Source organism: Hippocampus zosterae, chromosome 2 (assembly GCF_025434085.1).
Source record: "Hippocampus zosterae strain Florida chromosome 2, ASM2543408v3, whole genome shotgun sequence".
Classification (NCBI taxonomy): domain Eukaryota; kingdom Metazoa; phylum Chordata; class Actinopteri; order Syngnathiformes; family Syngnathidae; genus Hippocampus; species Hippocampus zosterae.
In genome coordinates this window covers 3,089,227-3,108,250 of record NC_067452.1, presented here as the reverse complement: position 1 = coordinate 3,108,250, position 19,024 = coordinate 3,089,227, and the positions used below count along the sequence as shown (strand labels likewise).

General features: G+C 47.3%; 1 protein-coding gene across 1 annotated transcript; it reads left to right on the top strand.

Annotated features, from left to right (window-relative positions):
* Positions 1-837: 837 nt before the first annotated feature.
* On the top strand, positions 838-19,024 carry edem2 (ER degradation enhancer, mannosidase alpha-like 2). Its single transcript, XM_052058765.1, has 11 exons — positions 838-1,106; positions 4,772-4,882; positions 4,960-4,999; positions 5,076-5,181; positions 6,664-6,789; positions 6,920-7,131; positions 9,442-9,583; positions 9,658-9,782; positions 9,858-10,002; positions 15,770-15,891; positions 15,959-19,024. The coding sequence occupies exons 1-11, from the start codon at positions 988-990 to the stop codon at positions 16,412-16,414; spliced, it is 1,704 nt and encodes a 567-aa protein (XP_051914725.1). The 5' UTR covers positions 838-987; the 3' UTR covers positions 16,415-19,024.

Sequence of the window (19,024 nt, the reverse complement as noted above, 5' to 3'; positions counted from 1 at the left end):
CAACAAACATCTTTCAATTAAATACAATATGAACACAATGGATAAATCGCAGTACTATTTACAATTTTCCTTCACATAATTTAATTATTATTATTATTATGATTGTTATTTTTTATTCATCAGCCTGACAGCAGTCGGTAGGAACGAGCGTCGGTATCTCTCCTTCTTGCAGCGCGGGTGTAACAGTCTCTGGCTGAAGGAGCTACCAAGTGCTGTCAGGGCGGGCTGGAGGGGGTGGGAGGGACTGGCCATCATAGCATTTAGCTTAGTTAGCATCCTTCTGTTGCCCACCTCCTCCAGAGTGTCAAGGGAGCAACCCAGGACAGAACTGGCCTTCCTGACCAGTCTCTTTCTGTCCCGGGCTGAGATGCTGCCTGACCAGCAGACAATGCCATAACTGAGGAGCCATTTGGGAGCCGAAAGAGCCGGCTCTTTTTAGTGAGCCGAAAGAGCCGGCTCTTTTTAGTGAGCCGATCCAAAAGAGCCGGCTCTTTTTAGTGAGCCGATCCAAAAGAGCCGGCTCTTTTTAGTGAGCCGATCCAAAAGAGCCGGCTCTTTTTAGTGAGCCGATCCAAAAGAGCCGGCTCTCTAAAAGGAGCCGGATTCCCATCACTACAGCGTTTGTGTGAGTGTGTGTATGTGCGCTTGCGTGTGTCTGTAACCCTCCCCTCCTTCTTCTACCACGGATCTTAACCAATCACGTGCGGCTTTACCCGAAGGAGGGAAAAAAATGGAGAAAAAAAGTCGGCTCCCAAGAGCCGGTTCGTTTGCGAACGACACATCACTACAGCAGACACGGGCGCCACGGCTTCTATACGGGTCTACGATTGAAACGCCACTTAATATGGTGGCGTAAGAAACACTTCCGGGTCGGTTTCGAACCAGTGAGGAGTTACCAACAATTTATGCGAAATATTTCATGTAAATGGTCGGTTACTTTTGTTTGCTAAGCAGAATAGGTTTTATGGTGTTGCTGCCTACTTATTTATGATATATTTGTCCCCTCGGCCAAACATGCGCGCTCCGGTCTGCGCATTCCTCGTTTGTGTGTGTATGAGCACGGTGGCACCTCATCAATTTACCGAGGAAGAGATGCAAGATGTCAGGTAAACCCACGCGCACCGAACTTCGGGAAATGTCTCGCATTTCCATTTGTCTGAAATACATTATTGAAGTTGAACGTCAACGAACAACATGGCTTTGCACCGCAATTGGCGCGAGAGATATTTTATGTTGTTGTCCTGAAAACAAAGGTCAACTTTGTTTTCAATAATTTGCCCACCAAGATATGATCATTCATCATCATGGGCGACTGCTCATTTAATATATTACTTCAAGTTAGAAGTCATTAACTGGTAGGCCGCCTTCCGGTGTTACAGTTCAACTGACTTCCACATAAACTGGCTCGCGATTCCAGCTGTGGTCGTTTGGGCTATGTTCCCTCGAGTCACATTCAGTTTCCTCTCTGTAGATTCGTCACAAGTTACATCGAAATTGTCGAACTAGATACCAGTTTAATTCTTTTAAAAAAACATGTAAAACAAAAGGTCTCTTTACAACTCCCCGCTGACTACTATAACTTTTCAAACAGTAAAATTTTTAATTAATAAAAACAAAGGAGAGAGCGGTGTTTGAACCCGTGACACGAAGGAACAAATCGGGGGGCACCTGCTCTTCCCACGACTGTATACCACTAGCTAGCACACTTTTTGTAGCGTAGAATTCGTACTTGCAGATCTAAACAAGCTCCCTAGAGGGCACTTGTTTATCTGGTGCTCGACAGGCTTCTGGGAAGCTACTCAACATCGTGTTGTTTACACCTTTAGGTTTAGATGATGACACTCCCACGTACTAATGTGTGCCGATATCTATGATGACAAGTTCATCTATGCATAGAGGAAAAAAATAATGACAGTAAAAAAGAAGCATTAACGTTTTTGAAGCGACAGAACGGCACATATGGACGGAACGGATTGGGCAATATATTTACAGCAACAGAGCAACTGTGTGAAGTTGCTTCCCAGAAGACAGTTAACATGCATCGACCTTCAGATTATCGTATTTTCGCACTATAAATCAAATTTTTTTCATAGTTTGGAAGGGGGTGTGATTTATGTGTGAAATAAGTAACACATATCATTTGACATGTTATTTTCACATTAAACCGCAAGAGGGGGCTCTAGGCCTGTGTTGATGCTTTCCATAGTGACAAAAAAACCCTACGATGACTCTGACGTCAGCGAAGTAGAAGAGGAAGCTACTACTACTTCTTAACTGGTGTTGGGTCCAGCATGTGTCGGGCTCACAGAGCAATCCACGTGTTGGTGCGTTTGCTTCATGAGATCACGTGATCAACATGTGAACTGCGTTGGCTCAGCTTGGACAGCGTCGACTCAGTCCAGGCTGCATGACACAGTCCAGGCGGCGTCGACGCAGCAAAAGCCTGCCACATGGTGTTTAGAAGGAAGTGCATCTAGCAACGCGATGCCGCCTGCCGAAACAAACCAGACCTCACCCTCGCTAGAATAAAAATATATATTTGGGCAAAAAGGAGAAAACAGATTATCAGAAAATCATGTCCGTCTGAATTCGAGCGTTGTGTCGGCTGTCATATAATAGGCTATTATTATATGAGAAGTGCTTTATGAAAGTTTGTACTGTATGTCATACTCCAGTTGATTGAGAGGTCCCGCCTATAAGGGGGAGTCTAGGAAGTGACTGCGAGTGAGCAGACCGCACGTTTGACGACTCTCCCACGTTGTTATTAAAAGTCACATAAACGTAAACCTAGTCTGCTGACCATCATTTCATTGGACAGGCTTGCTTAGCTGTTGTCATAGTTCAAAGCTTCTTTAATATGTGGCGTGCGTTGCGTTGGCACCGTGAGTACGTGCTCGCGCTCATACGCGCACAGCAGAGAGCAGCGAACTATCTGACTGCTGAGACGCGCTTCACTCGAGTGACGTTGCTACAGTACGTGCATATTATGGAGCAGCAATGCAAATTGTCCACCGTGTAGAGCCATTTTGATCTCCTTTTGGAGAATAAGGTATTTATTCAAATCTCTTTGTCTCACCAAGTGTGTCTCGGATTTTTGACATGTCTTATTCCATAGTGTGTGTGTTCGCCACAGCAGGCGAAATAGCATACAAGAAACGCAACAGACTGAAATTTAAACCACTGAAACATCTAATTTTTCTAAATTAAAATTTGTGAAGACAAAGCCCACAAGCATCCTCATTCACATGATTTTCACATTATTGAAACACATTGATTGATACAATATGAATGCATGGATGTGAATGATATTGTATACACTACTTCTTACTTTCATAACTTTGCTGCTGTGAATTGGGAATTTCTCCATTGTGAGACTAATAAAGGTTTTCTTCTTCTTCTTCATCATCAAATCAGTCAGTTCAGTCTGTCAAGTGGGTTGACTGCAGGGATTTTGAAGGTCCAGCAGGTGGCAGTGGTCAGCAACACGGTATCGGCACAGTATCAACACAGTGTGTCGACACGCCTCATTTCTTTATTAAATAAATAGCATCATAGTGAAAGTTCTGCTTGAGAAGCATCATTTCACAAAAAGCTCATTTTCTCAGAATTTTTCTTGGAAAAAGAACTAACTAACTTAGTAGTACTAAATTAGTTCGTTCTCGTAGATAAAAGCTCTTTGATGTGTACCGTCCGTTGTGTCAGCACTGATTGGTTGAAGCCAAAAGACGCACGCATGCGTACATATTCGCGCTGACTCACGCACAGCAGAGAGCAGCGGACTATCGACTGCTGAGTCGCGCTTAACTCGAGTGGCATTGCTACAGTACCAGCTGTACCTTCAGCATGATGTCAACTTCTCGCTCTGTAGAAAAGTTTGCTACTTCAATGTTTGTAGATATTTTAGTAACATGTTGCCGTTATAAACTGAAGTGGCAGAATTTGATATAAAATTACAGTATAATTCATGCAAAGAGTCAATATTTGGAGTGCTGACCACTTCTTTTTCAAGACATTTGCAATTCGCCATGGCATGCTTTCAATTAATTTCTAGGCCACATCCTGACTGATGGCAACTCAATCTTGCATAATCAAAGCCTGGAGTTTGTCAGAATTTGTGAGATTCTGTTTGTTTTGTCTCTTGGAGGACTGATCACAAATTCTTTGATTAAGGACTGGGGAATTTCCTGGGCCTGGAGTCAAAATGTCGATGTTTTGTAATAAACTAAAATACAGCAAATAAGAAAAACATATGAAACCACACATAGTTGATGAGTAGAGAATATCAATATATTAAATATTGTTTGGTAGAGTTGAGCAGACTTCAGCTGGTTGAAGGTTAGTGTATTTTAATGCGGCTCTCAATATTGGCCCAATTTGGCTGTCACGGACCGTTAAGTGTTTTAATTTTTTTTCCCCCATATCAGGCTGATAATTGTCGGTCTGACGAATATCGTGCATCCCTAGTTCAAACCACTTTGCAGAACATTTGAACGACTTGGCCCTGTAAAAATTATTTACGTACTCCACATTGACAGTTTAACACTTCTATAGGTTAAAGGTCACAACCATGAGCCGCATGAGCACGTTTTGAAATGATCCGGTAATTTGGTCACATTTGAACAGAGGCGTGTAGAATTTATATCCACTGCATGTTGTATGAGAGGGCTGTACTATAGTACATTGAATACAGGATAATGTATTGATGCTGCATTAGACGTGTATACTGAAGAATAGTAACAATGATGTTAAGATGCACTTGAATCCCTTTCAGACAACGAATCAAAGGTATGTTCTATCATGCCTACAACAGTTACTTGGACAATGCCTTCCCCTATGATGAGCTTCGCCCCCTGACGTGTGATGGTCAGGACACTTGGGGCAGGTGAGGTTAAAGGTTTCCTTCCAAGTGGTAGTTATTTAAAATCACCATCCTCTTCCCCTCTTCTTTTTTTTCTTCAGTTTCTCACTGACGCTCATCGACGCGCTGGATACCTTGCTGGTGAGATTGGAAATGGCTTTGCTGTTGTGCGGAATCCTGTGATTGACATCTGATAAAGGCAACCGTGTGTGTCAAGGTGCTGGGAAACCAAACTGAGTTTCAGCGTGTGGCATCACTTCTCCAAGACACAGTTGACTTTGACATTGACATTAATGCCTCCGTCTTTGAGACCAACATCAGAGGTTTGTACAAGGCTGCATTCACACTGTAGGGCGTGATGCCCAATTCAGATTTTTTTTGGTGAAATTTATTCTTTTTATGTACTCATAATGTGAACACAACATGTCTATGATGCGAGTGCACAAGCAAGTGCACAAAGCACGACATCGAGTGATGTACACCCACAACTTTATTGTGCAGTGTTTATGGAAGTAAATATGGTCCTGCATGCCAGGGGCTCCTTTTACCATGCATATCGCCAGAGTAGTAAGATAGGAGGAGGAATTAATATTTTTGAGGATATGAAGCAACAGTCCTCCCTCTCCTCATTTCAAGGTGACGTCAACGAAAGATGACGTGATGTCATTGCCGCACATAATAAATCAACCATCTTGGCTGAATTACTACTATTAGTCAGCCATCTCGCTCTCCGTCCCGCGTCCTAGATGCATAATTTTCCACGGTACGCACAGTTCCAAATAATGTGCGTTTTTGTGACGCAAGGAAATTTCTCAGTCAAAACAATTCAATTCAGTTCAATTGTATTTATAGAGCACTTTCGAACAGCCATCGCTGCATACAAAGTGCTGTACATGGAGCAATTTAACATATACAATAAACCGTAAAACAAATCGGTAACAAAGACGGTAGAAAGCACCGAACAGTAAAACCAAGAACAAATCTAAGTCATGCTGAGTCGAATGCCAAAGAATACAAGTGAGTTTTGAGGAGGGATTTGAATATGGGCACCGAGGAGGCATGCCGAATGTTCAGTCTGAGGTCATTCCAGAGAAAGGGACCAGTAACAGAAAAGGCTCGATCCCCTCTGAGCCTCAGTTTAGTTCTTGGTGCTTCTAATGATTTCTGGTCCGCAGACCTGAGGCGCCGGGCAGGTGTGTATGGGTGAATGAGCTCAGAGAGGTAAGGTCAACAACAACAACAACAACAAAAAACTACGGCAGGCCTGAGGATTTCACGGTAACGATCGTTACCGGTAGCGTGTTGTTTCTGTGGTGTCATTTTGACGGTACAGTGAAACTCCTCTAGAACTAAACCTACATGGGTGAATATACCTCCTAATGTGAAAAAATCTTCATGCAAATGTTCATAATGCATGAAAACAAATCTGATATGTGTCGCATATGTGCAAAAAAATCAGAATTTGCTCCGTTTGCTCCCCAATATTCTTTTAACGTCTGAGACCATCACTTAACAACTGCATTTATACTGACGCTAGATTACACACAGGTGGATTCGATATCTTTGTTTGAAGCATGAATTGCAGCATCAGGTCAGAAAGTTCAACGGGGGCTAATACCACCATATATAAAAGTCAAGCTTTCTTCCCTACGTCTGATCATTTGGAGGATTGGCCCATTGAAATGGCCTCCTCCATTTGTCACTTTCAACCCCCCCCCCCTCCCCCCAAGTAGCAGCAGGCGGGGAGTGACAAAGGGGCCACCAGGGCTATCAGTGAACATGTTTTCTCATTGTCGGCCCCTCAGTGGTGGGGGGTCTGCTGTCCGCCCACTTGCTCTCAGGCCGAGCCGGAGTGGAGCTGGAGCCTGGGTGGCCATGTTCCGGACCACTCCTGAGGATGGCTGAGGATGCTGCTAGAAAACTGCTCCCTGGTGCTCAACACACACACACGCACGCATGTTTGAAGACTCTGTTTTTAGTTGAACAACAGAGCATTTGGAAGGTTAACGAAGATCATAAAAACTATAAACCTATATAGCCGCATTGTCTGCACATTTCCAGCGTTCGAGACTCCCACTGGAATGCCATATGGCACGGTCAACCTGCTGCGGGGCGTCAGTCCCACAGAGACATCCGTCACCTGCACCGCTGGCGTGGGAACCTTCATCCTGGAATTTGCCACACTGAGTCGACTGACGGGCAATGCCACATATGAGGACATTGCACGCAGGGCGCTGAGGGCTCTGTGGAAGACCAGGTCGGACATCGGACTGGTAAATGTAACGCGTGTCGGCAGACTCAGTGATGTAAATAGAGTGATATAGTCGTGTGAGGTGACAAGGGAGTGAATATAAACCTGGGGTGCCCAACCAAGTCGATCGCAAACTGGTCTCAAGTCGATATATCTTTTTTTTTTTTAATTCTTTTCATTTAAAGTTAGTTTCATGTACAATTCACCGATGGCACTGGCAAAGAATAGTAATTTGGAGCGCCATGAGAAGCATTTTAAAACAGTACACATGAGCTACAATAGTGACGTTGTTGCACTGAAGACGTGCGTCCCATGCCATCGCGTCAGGTCTCGACTCAGGTAGGCACTGCTGCCTTTTTACAAACTCACAAGCTCTTGTATCAACTTTATTTTTCTGTTTCGTTTATGTTCGGCACCGTTATGGCAGTTTCTCATCATGGCATGCGTATGTGTATGCGTGCACGTGCAGTAGCGGGTCGATCGTGGGAGGTCTCTTGCTTGAAAAGTCGATCTTCGGTCTAAAAAGGTTGGGCACCCCTGATATAAACGCTTCTGTGTCTAACAGTCATCACACTGCAACGTGTCTCGTTATGCCCCTTGAGTATCCAAACAATATGCTTGATACCAAATTGCGAGGTGTGGATCTATTATTCGTGGAGCTCTTAAATTCTGATTATAATACGTTTGTACAAAATCACAGAAGAATGACACTTTCAGTGTTTGCTTTTGATGATGCAGTATCAGCTTTGAGTTAAGATACGGATTTGTTCTCAGTTTGAGTAGCTCCTGAGCATGGACCTTTAGGATCTGAAATTTTTTGCATGAAATTAGAAATTGTTGTGCTTTAAGGCAGGGGTCCCCAACCTTTTTTGCCCCACAGACTGGTTTATGTCAATGTTTTCAGGGACCGGCATTTAAGGTGTGGTGGAAATAATACAACAAAATAATATGGTATGAGCTGCATGAAAACTGGTGTTTTCGAAATATAATAATAAACACAAGGAGCGTCTAATCTGGCCACAACACTCTGATCGCTATGGTAATTTAATGCCTTGAAAATTCGTATTTTCAACGCAAATTCAAAGTGCATGAAAATGCCGACTCACCACAGCCCGAGCTTGATTTTCTGCAACCAGACGGTCCCATCTCGGGGTAATGGGAGACAATGACACCTCATGTATGTGGTTTATGTCTAGTCTACTTCGTAATTTAGTTCTAGTCCCTTCTGCTGCTGCAGAAAACCCCCGCCTCACACAGGTAGGATGTCGGAAATAGCAGCAGTGCAATTGTGGCGATCTCGGAGTATTCAGCCATAACTTTAATCCAGTTTTGTCGAACGTACTTTTAAGGCCGCCGTCATTTGCGATCTCCAGTGTTTTCTTTTCAGCGTAATCGGGCATGTGACAGAGAAGAGTGGCTTGATGTGTGTCAAGCGTGACAGAGACGGATGTAACAGAGAATCCGGTAATTTTTCAAAATAAAACATATTTCGTATTCCGAAATAAATAAAACGGAATTAAGGTGAGTCTGTGCGGCTCGGTACCAAATGCCCTGCGGACCGGGGGTTGGGGACCCCTGCTTTATGGTCTAAATGTGTAATGCAAGTGTAGTTTCATGTTTATGACCATGAGAAATGAATTTCTGATCAGCAATGTTGCGTGTAATTTTCAATGCAACTGAGCATTTACACAAACTTCCCTGAGCATACCATGGACCACGGTGAGCAACGTGCACACAGCGGCTAAACCAATATCACACCTGCCCAAAAGCTGGGATCATAACAAGTTACGCGATGTAGGAGAGGAATATTTGGCTTTTGAGTGAAAATTCAGGCCGAGCCGAAAATACATTCAAACCTTTCCTTTACCACCAAATAAAACCGCTGCACTTGTCTCCACCAAAACCAGACACCCATTGTTTCCAGTGTCATTTTCCCAGTCATGAAAAACTCAACAGGGCTAACTCTGTGCTATGCCTCATCTTAAAACCTGACTGGAAGACGTCCATGATGTTAGGTTCATCCAAGAAAGATTTTAACTCGCAAATGAATGAAGAACAATTTTGGGTCGGCTAAAAACCTGATTTGTTTTTAGCCGACAAGGCAACATTCGCAACATTCACACTGCAACAAAATCATATACAGTATATGACTATCATTAACTGTGAAAAACTTAAACTACCATGGCATAGGCTATTGTTGAGGCTGTTGCATCTTTGGAATACGTGTCAGGCAGAGGAAAGCAAAATCACATGGCGAGTTAATCTTCAGACACCGACTGAACTGAGCTCTTATTTAATTGAAATATGAGTCTTTGTCATTCTGGGCTTGCAGGTGGGCAACCACATTGATGTGGTCTCCAAAAAGTGGGTGGCTCAGGACGCCGGCATCGGCGCTGGCGTCGACTCCTACTTTGAGTATCTGGCGAAGGGAGCCATCTTGCTGCAGGATGAGGAGTTGCTGCACATGTTTGACGGTGAGTTACATGATCCGCCCATCACCTGCAGAGGTACGGTCAGTGTGTGATGAGCCCTCACTCTGGTATTACAGCCTACGATCGGGCCCTTGAGAACTACACGCGCTTTGATGACTGGTACTTATGGGTGCAGATGCACAAAGGTACTGTGTCCATGCCCGTGTTCCAGTCCCTTGAAGCCTTCTGGCCCGGTCTGCAGGTAGCCATGCAGCCCACATCCTCCCGCTCGGTGATCAGCGAGCAGTTGGTTGAAAGTGCTTTGTCTTGATTTCAGACTCTGCTAGGCAACCTGGACGGTGCTGTCAGAACCTTCCAGAACTATTACTCAGTGTGGAGGCAGTTTGGAGGTCTGCCCGAGTTCTACAGCATCTCTCAGGGCTACACCGTGGACAAGAGGGAGGGATACCCACTCAGACCCGGTCTGGTTATTTAAACATTCTCCTTCGTTCTGTGTCTTTGTCTGCGGTTTCCCTGTCATCATCACCTTTCTTCTTGCGGTTGCCCTGTCATCATCACCTTTCTTCTTATCTGTACTGAGATCGCAAGTCAAGTGGTTCATGTGTTTTGTTTATTTAAACATATTCTGTTTGACTGCTTAGTGATGCAGAATGGATGATATGCAAAAAACAAAACAAAACCCCAAACTGGTTTTATGTGAAACAGCAGAGTTGGATTTATTGCCTCTGGGGGTTATTTATATTGTAATTGGGGGCTGTCACGTTGTGCCCGAAGCGATAGAATGATCGCTTCGTGCACAACAAAATCTTGCTGCAGGATGAGGAGTTTATAGCAAAAATAGCAGACACAAAAAGAGATTTTGTCAGAGAACAAAAGGAGTCTTTAATAACGAACACAAAATACCCGTCAGGGAGAATAACAAAAAACGCTGGTCAAAATAAGGACCAGGGATAGAATAAAGAGAACAGAAAACGCTTGCGGAAAACAAATGGCAAGGAAGGTCTGATTAGACAATTATATAAATTTCATACGTAAAAGGAACAATGGCGCGTAATAACAGCCACAAGGCTAAGAGGCAACGAATAATCCAAATAGGAATTTGAGTGAGAAAATATAGGCACGGCGTGGAATTCTCCGGCAGTGAGTAGACTGCCAGAGCGTCCAAATATAGGCAGAGTAATCACTTGCAAATGAGTGACAGGTGTGCAGGCGGCGGGGAGAAAGCCCGCCCCCTGCTGGCAAACACGGGACGTGACAGCACCCCCCCCCCCCCCCCCCCTCAACGGACGCCTCCCGGCGGCCTACCCGGTTTGGACGGATGAGCAGCGTGGAAGTCGCGCAGAAGGTATGGATCAAGGATCCAGGAGCGGGGGACCTATTGCCGCTCCTCCGGCCCGTAGCCCTCCTAGTCGACCAGATACTGGAACCCCCTGCCCCTGCGCCGAGAGTCCAGGATGGCTCGTACCGTGTACACCGGGTCACCATCGACGACCCGCGGAGGAGGGGGCGGAGTGGGAGAAGGAGCCAAGGGACTGGAAGTCACTGGTTTGAGCAGGTAGACGTGGAATACGGGGTGAACCCTCATGGAGGCCGGTAGCCGGAGCTTGACCGCGACGGGGCTGATGACGGACTCGACCTCGAACGGTCCGGTGAATCAGGGCCCCAGCTTCACAGACGTGCCGGCCAGGCGAAGGTCCCTCGTCGCCAGCCACACCTTTTGTCCCACCACGTATGTAGGTGCCGGGCGCCGACGACGATCCGCGATCTGCCGGTTCCGGGTCGCCGTGCGGGATAGTGCAGCCCGGGCCTCCTTCCACACGCAATGGGCCCATTTGAGGTGGTGCTGCACCGAAGGGACCTCCACTTGTCCCTCCTGGGACGGGAACAGCGGCGGTTGGTACCCGTAGGCTGACATGAAGGGGGACCTACCAGTGGCTGAAGAGACGAGGGTGTTGTGCGCGTATTCCACCCAAGGTAAGTGGTCGGCCCTGGAGGAGGGACGGTGGAGACACACACAGCGGAGGGCCGCCCCCAGATCCTGGTTGGCACGTTCAGCTTGACCATTGGACTGGGGGTGATATCCCGAGGACAGACTCGCCGTGGCCCCGAGGGACCGGCAGAACCGCTTCCAGACGTGATGGAGGAAGACCCGTAACGAAGTCCAGAGCGATGTGGGACCAAGGTCGAGGAGGGATGGGCAACGGCTGGAGCAGCCCGCCGGGGGCCGATGTGAGGACTTGCCGCAGGTGCAGGAGGAGCAGGCACTGATGTAGTCCACCACATCTTTCCGGAGCTCCGGCCACCAGAACCGCTGGGTAATGAGTTGCACAGTCCGTTTCACCCCAGGATGGCAAGCCAACTTGGACCCGTGCCCCCACTGCAACACCTCCGAACGTAGCGGTGGGGGCACGAACAGCCTCCCCGTGGGACATTCCGCCGGAACTTGGACCCCATCCAGAGCTGCTTGGATCCGCTGCTCAATCTCCCATCTCAACGCCCCCACGATGCACTGGGCCGGGAGAATGGCCTCCGGTGTCCGGTCCCTTTCTGCGGGGTCGTGGAGACGGGAAAGGGCGTCGGGCTTGGTGTTCTTGGACCCCGGGGAAGAGGTGAGGATGAAGTCGAACCGGGTCAGGAACAGGGCCCATCGGGCCTGACGGGCGTTCAGTCGTTTGGCAGAGAGTATTCTAGGTTTTTATGGTCTGTGTACACGGTGAAGGGCTCCTTCGCCCCCTCGAGCCAGTGTCGCCATTCCTGTAAGGCGGCGACTACGGCCAGCAGTTCACGATTGCCCACGTCGTAGTTTGATTCGGCTGCACTGAGTCGACGAGAGAAAAAGGCGCAGGGCTGCAGCCTCTGGTCGACCGGGGAACGCTGGGACAGCACCGCCCCCACCCCTGAATCCGAGGCGTCCACCTCTACGACGAAAGGGAAATCAGGGTCAGGATGTTGCAATACGGGGGGATTGGTAAATGCCGCCTTCAGTTCTTTAAATGCCGCGTCCGCAGCCGGGTCCCATCTGAAAGGGACTTTAATGGACGTCAGTCGGGTCAATGGGAGCGCCTTTTGGCTGTAACCGCGAATGAAACGTCTGTAGAAATTGGCAAACCCCAAAAAGCGCTGTAACTCCTTCCGGTTGGTTGGAATCGGCCAGTTCGTTACCGCCTGAGTCTTGTTGGGGTCTGCTCTTAGCTTGCCCTGCTCAATAATAAACCCCAGGAAAGAGATGACGGGTACATGGAATTCACATTTCTCTGCCTTGACGAAGAGCCGATTCTCCAATAAACGTTGTAACACCAGTCTGACATGTTCCTGGTGTTCATGTAACGACCGGGAGAAAATTAAGATGTCGTCAAGATAGACGAAACAGAAAATGTTAAGCATGTCCCTTAATACGTCGTTGATTAAACTTTGGAATACGGCGGGAGCGTTTGTCAGCCCGAAAGGCATGACTAAATATTCGAAGTGACCTAACGGAGTCTTAAAAGCAGTCTTCCATTCGTCCCCTTCCCGGATGCGGACCAAATGATAATCACTGCGTAAATCTAGTTTCGAGAATATTGTGGCTGTTTGCAATGGAGCAAAGGCGGAGTCCAACAATGGCAGCGGATACTTTTTTTATCGTGATGTCATTCAGACCACGATAATCAACACACGGTCGCAGGGATTTGTCCTTTTTTCCTACAAAGAAAAACCCCGCACCTAACGGTGATCGCGATGGCCTAATTAGACCTGCAGCGAGCGAGCTGTTTATGTATTCCGTTAGCGCCTCGCGCTCGGGTTGGGACACCTGATACAGCCGTGAGGTTGGCAACGGAGCGCCCGCCTGCAGGTCTATGGCGCAATCGTAGGGACGGTGCGGGGGCAAAGAGCGTGCGCGATCCTCGCTGAATACTTTACGAAGGTCATAATAGCAATCTGGCACTCCGTCAAGGCAGATAGTTTCGGGGGCGTCGTCACTGGCACGTTCGTGCTCCCCTACGGCTGATCGCAAACTGTTTATAACGGTACCGGCTCCAACTGTCTATTGCCGGGCGCTCCCAGGAAATCACGGGGTTGTGAGTCTTGAGCCAGGGCAAACCGAGAATAACCGGAGCGTTTCGAGACCGCATTAAATAAAACCGTCGATGCTCGACATGGTTTCCGGATAGTTGGAGTTTTAGAGGTTCCGTTCTTTGCGTTACTACCGCCAGGAGGCATCCATCGAGATCACAAACCCGCCTCTTATCGACCAATTCCTCGATAAAACAACCCAAATCAGATGTAAGGTTGGTGTCCATCAAACAATCATCAGCCCCCGAGTCTATCAGGGCCCTAACCCGCAGCGACCGGGAGCCCCCAAATATCTCCCCTTCGAGTTCCAGTCTCTTGGGGTGCCCCGGCCGGGAGTCGACTCGCCGAGGCTCAGGAGGCTCTGCGCGGGGTCGTGACTCACAGTACTCGGGGAATGAAGAAAACGGAGACTCCGGACGGCTGGGAGCAGCGTGAGGACCTTGTTGGACGCTGTCAGACACAGCCCGATCGTTGAATCGGCGCCTTCTCCCCTTCGATCCAACGTCTTTTCCACCCAGCTGCATCGGTTCCTCCGCGGTGGCCATGTTCCGGGATCGAGGGTGGTCTCCGGGCCCTGCTGCCCGAAGCGCCCAACGGTGTTCCTCGCGGTACGTGGCGTGCCGGAACGGGAACCGATCACCTCCACGCTCCCGGTTTCTCTCTCTCAGGCGGTTGTCCATCAGAAGGGTGAGCTCGATTAACCCTTCCAGGTCGGCACTGTTGTCGCGGGTTGCCAGTTCGTCCTTGAGCTGGGTGGTTAACCCGCGACGAAACAGTCCACACAGCGCCCGATCATCGTAGCCACTCTGGGCGGCCAAAGTCCGGAACTCGATCGAGTAGTCCGCCACCGATCGCCTCCCCTGGTGGAGTGCAAGTAACCGGCCCTCCGCCACTCTGCCCGCACGGGATGGTGGAACACCCGGCGAAACGCCGTTACGAAGTCGTGGAACGAAGACCGGAGGCTCGGCTTTGCGTCGCTCGTCGCCATAGCCCATGATGCCGCCGGACCTGTCAACAAACTCATAACAGGCCACTTTCGCGGCGTCATTAGCGTAGACGGACGGTTGTTGGTCGAATATGAGTGAGCACTGCTGGAGGAAGTGCCCACACTGCCCGTGCTCACCCCCGTAACGTGGGGGGTGTGGAAGTGACGGCTCCCTCATCATTGTAGGGAATGATGTGGGTGCCTCAGAGGTGGTTGAACGAACCCCGGGGGGAGGTGTTCTCCGTTCCTCCACCCGTACCAAACGGGGTTCGAAATCATCGAACCGGTGACCCAGCATGGAAACCGCGCCGCGGAGTTCCGAAATGGCTTGGCCCTGCTGACTCATCTGTTGCTCTCGTCGGGACAGAGCGGACAAAATCTTCTCTATGTCTGCGGGATCCATGGTGGCCGGAGAATTCTGTCACGTTGTGCCCGAAGCGATAGAATGATCGCTTCGTGCACAACAAAATAAGGAAGTGGATCCCCGAAATAGCAGACACAAAGAGATTTTGTCAGAGAACAAAAGGAGTCTTTAATAACGAACACAAAATACCCAACAGGGAGAATAACAAAAAACGCTGGTCAAAATAAGGACCAGGGATAGAATAAAGAAAACAACAGAAAACGCTTGCGGAAAACAAATGGCAAGGAAAGTCTGATTAAACAATTATATAAATTTCATACGTAAAAGGAACAATGACGCGTAATAACAGCCACAAGGCTAAGAGGCAATGAATAATCCAAATAGGAATTTGAGCGAGAGAATATTGGCACGGCATGGAATTCTCCGGCAGTGAGTAGACTGCCAGAGCGTCCAAATATAGGCAGAGTAATCACTCGCAAATGAGTGACAGGTGTGCAGGCGGCGGGGAGAAAGCCCGCCCCCTGCTGGCAAACACGGGACGTGCCGGGCATTCCAGCTCAATTCAACTGATGGAGTTAACCCGACTATCTCAAAATTGAACAAAACTCGGTTTATTTTTTCATTATGATCAGAAGTGCACCGTAACATTTTGTAGTGGTTATCAGATGAGCACGAGGGGTTGTTATTTGGTGCTCATTTTTTTTCACCATGGTGCTCACCCTCATTAATGAAATGAAAGACTTAAGATCCAGAGCAAGGTTTATCGTTAACGTGAGTAGATATGTCATTTTAATATAACCAACTAAACTTTTTCCAACGGATCTAGAGTTGGTCGAGAGTGCCATGTACCTGTTCAAGGCGACAGCCGATCACACGTACCTACAGCTCGGCCTGGACGCTGTCGAGTCTGTTGAGCGGATCGCCAAGACGCCATGCGGCTACGCCAGCGTGAGTGCCTCTTTGTCAGTGGTGGCGTGAAAGCATCGGTCCAAGCTGACGGTGTTTGTGCTTTCAGGTGAAAGACCTGCGAGACCATCAGCTGGACAACAGAATGGAATCCTTCTTCCTGGCTGAGACTATCAAGTACCTCTACTTACTCTTTGACCCCACCAACTTCCTGCATAGTAGTGACTCAGAGTCATGGGTTGAGGGAGGAGAGGACGGCCAGTGCATCCTGAGCTCGGGGGGCTACATCTTCAACACAGAGGCCCATCCGCTGGACCCGGCAGCGCTCTACTGTTGCAGCCGTCACGGCCGTGAACAACAGGAGCTCCGCGACATCCTCCTCGGCCTATCACAGCCTGCTAAGGAACATAGCGGCCGCTCGAAAGAGCCTTCGCTGCATGGCCAATCAGAGAGCATCGCTCTGAAAGCGGGTGAGCGGAAGACGCCCCCCACCCTGTCCTGTCCCGCTCAGCCTTTCAGCGCTCGACTCGCCGTATTGGGACAAGTTTTCACTGATAACACCTGACCTTGTGTGTCATGTGACTTACTGGCTGTGTCTGTGGTTACTAAATCAAGACGACAATATATTTTTATTTATGACCTTGTGTCACATCATCTTTGTTTACTGAACATCACCATGAGGGGGCAGCGTTGACCAGGAAAAAAAACGTCTGAAGTTGGCTGACTACAGAAGCATCCATCCATTCGTCCATCCATTTTCTAATTAGCTTATCCTCACCAGGGTCGGGAACGTGCTGGCGCCTATCCCAGCTTTCTTTGGGCAGTAGGCGGGGGGGGGGGGGGGGTACACCTTGAACTGGTTGCCAGCCAATCGACTATAGAAGCGCTATGACCTCATATGAGACACCCCCTCATCTTGTCTCATTTTCCACTGTTTCCCATGTGTCATCATTCTCTGTTACCATCCCATGCGTTTCCATGCTTATCTTGTGTCCGCCTATGGTTTTATGTTATCTATGTTCACTTATTTTACTGTAAACATGCAGTTCAATAACTGTGCACTGCACGTTTGTGTTTTTGCACTTGAAAAAAAAAATTTTAATCGCAAAAAAATTGGAACAGAGAGAACTGAGATATTTGGATTTTACATTTGAAGCTTTGAAAGTTTCATATTTGCTTTGAGAACCAAACTTTTGTTTATTTGTTATCAGTGACACACACAAATGAATGATACAGGTTGATCTGTCTTACCAGGAATCACAAAACTGTTGATACAAATATTCAATTCCATCAGGCGCAGCTCGTGCTTCACTTGGAAGTGTACTCCTTACTATTCTCTTAATTAGCCTTTATGAAAGTGTCCATTTGTACCCGTATCAGAGAAATTTGGAAGAGATGTATCCATAGATGCATCCTGTAAGAACCCACAATGACACCGATATCACACAATATTCAAATGTCCTGGAATCCTCTTTCAACGTGCTTATGTTTGACTTTTAACTCATCAAGTCCCAAAGTGACATTTACCGGGACACATCCTGATGCAGCCATGTCACACTACGAGATGTCTGGATGTGTGACATTTCAACCATGGTGGTCAATTTTGGAGGTGCATGTCACGGAGGCAGCTAATTTCTTAAAACCCGCCGTTGGTTACTTCATGTAGGCCTCAAACCATGGCACAATGAAAATTGTAAGATGAGGCTTGTATTTAACCCGTTATAATTTTTGTGGAGATTCATATACAGCAACTTTTGAAATACATGTCTCATCAGGTTGTTCTCCTTAAAATAATCATGAAAAATGAATTTTTGAAATGAAATTTACAAGGCTTAAACAGACCAAAAGAAAGTGAAACCAGTCATCAATTAGAAGCTGGCTACATTTGAGGAGTTTTGTGAACAACACCCCAGGATATTTGCATTCCACCCTATTCCAACTGAGGACCATTCCCTCATATTTGGAGGTTCTGATTTTCATTCCAACCGCTTCAAAATCGGCTGGGAACAGTTCCAGTGAGAACAGGAGATCACAGTTTGAAGAAGCCAGAAGTACGACATCATCTGCAAAAAGCTCAGGTGCCATACTGAGTCCACCAAATCGGACCCTTTCAACGCCTTGACTAGTTGACACATCAAAATGATGTGAACATTTATTCTGTCAATCAGGGGTGCCCAACCTTTTTTGTCTAAAATCTACATTTTAAGTATCTAATCTTCCGTGATCCCATACACATCTCCACAAACATGCTTTGAATGAGAATCAACAAAAATAGATACCTGTACATCTCAACAGCTCTAATCACAAGCTGCAATTGCAGGCTGCTGACCACTAACTAACCACCATTGGTTAAAGGTGACTTCCTTTTTTTTAAGACTCTTTTGTTGATCAGAGATTTATAGAATATGTTGGCTGTTGTGTACACTAACATAAAATATAATATTGATAGCATGCATACATGCAAAAATATGTTTAAAATGTTTGGGGTTTTTTTCCTTTTCACCCTATGCTCCTCGTGGTCGATCTGGGACCATTTCACAGACTACTGTTTGACCGGTTGGGCACTCCTGCTCTAGACCAGCATAGGAATTAAATGATGTACATTACGTCATAAGGAGAATAGAATAGGATAAAACAAATTAAATTAATAAAACCAACTACAAATGAAAGATCTTAGCATGAGATAGTGCTAATGTTCCAACAAGACTAATGAACCAACGCAATACCTTTCACCCAGTTTAAGCACCCATTTTTTTGTATGAACTGTATGAATTTGTCAAGTTATGAAGACAGGAAGTGGCAGGAAGAATGGGAGGGGAAAACAAATGAAGAAAAGGGAAAATTGTGGTCTCCGGTGCCATGAGGCGGGTGCGGTGCACCTTGCTGTTAGCTGAAATCTCTGGCCCTCTTCAGATGTGCTCTTGAGGGAGTTCTGGGAGAGCTCGTGTGGTCGACACGTTTGTCGGGCCTGGCAGCAGAGCATGAGCATAGTATACACCTGTGGGCCTCGTCCTTGTAGGGTAAACGCACAAGATTTGAGCACTGAACGCGAAAAGGGAAGAAAAAGATTTTTGAAGTATATAAAATGTGGCGGCGAGGAAAAAAGGGGCACCCCAGACAGAGGACCCAGTCGAAGGCACATGGCCCAAAAATTCTGTCGTCCGGCCAGAGGAGG

What these genes read in the sequence shown, in the direction of transcription:
- edem2 (XM_052058765.1), top strand. Translation starts at nt 988, where the DNA reads ATGATATATTTGTCCCCTCGGCCAAACATGCGCGCTCCGGTCTGCGCA. An exon ending in ACGCGCTGGATACCTTGCTG is followed by an intron (nt 5,000 to 5,075) that starts GTGAGATTGGAA and finishes GTGTGTGTCAAG; the next exon opens with GTGCTGGGAAACCAAACTGA. An exon ending in GTTGCTGCACATGTTTGACG is followed by an intron (nt 9,584 to 9,657) that starts GTGAGTTACATG and finishes CTGGTATTACAG; the next exon opens with CCTACGATCGGGCCCTTGAG.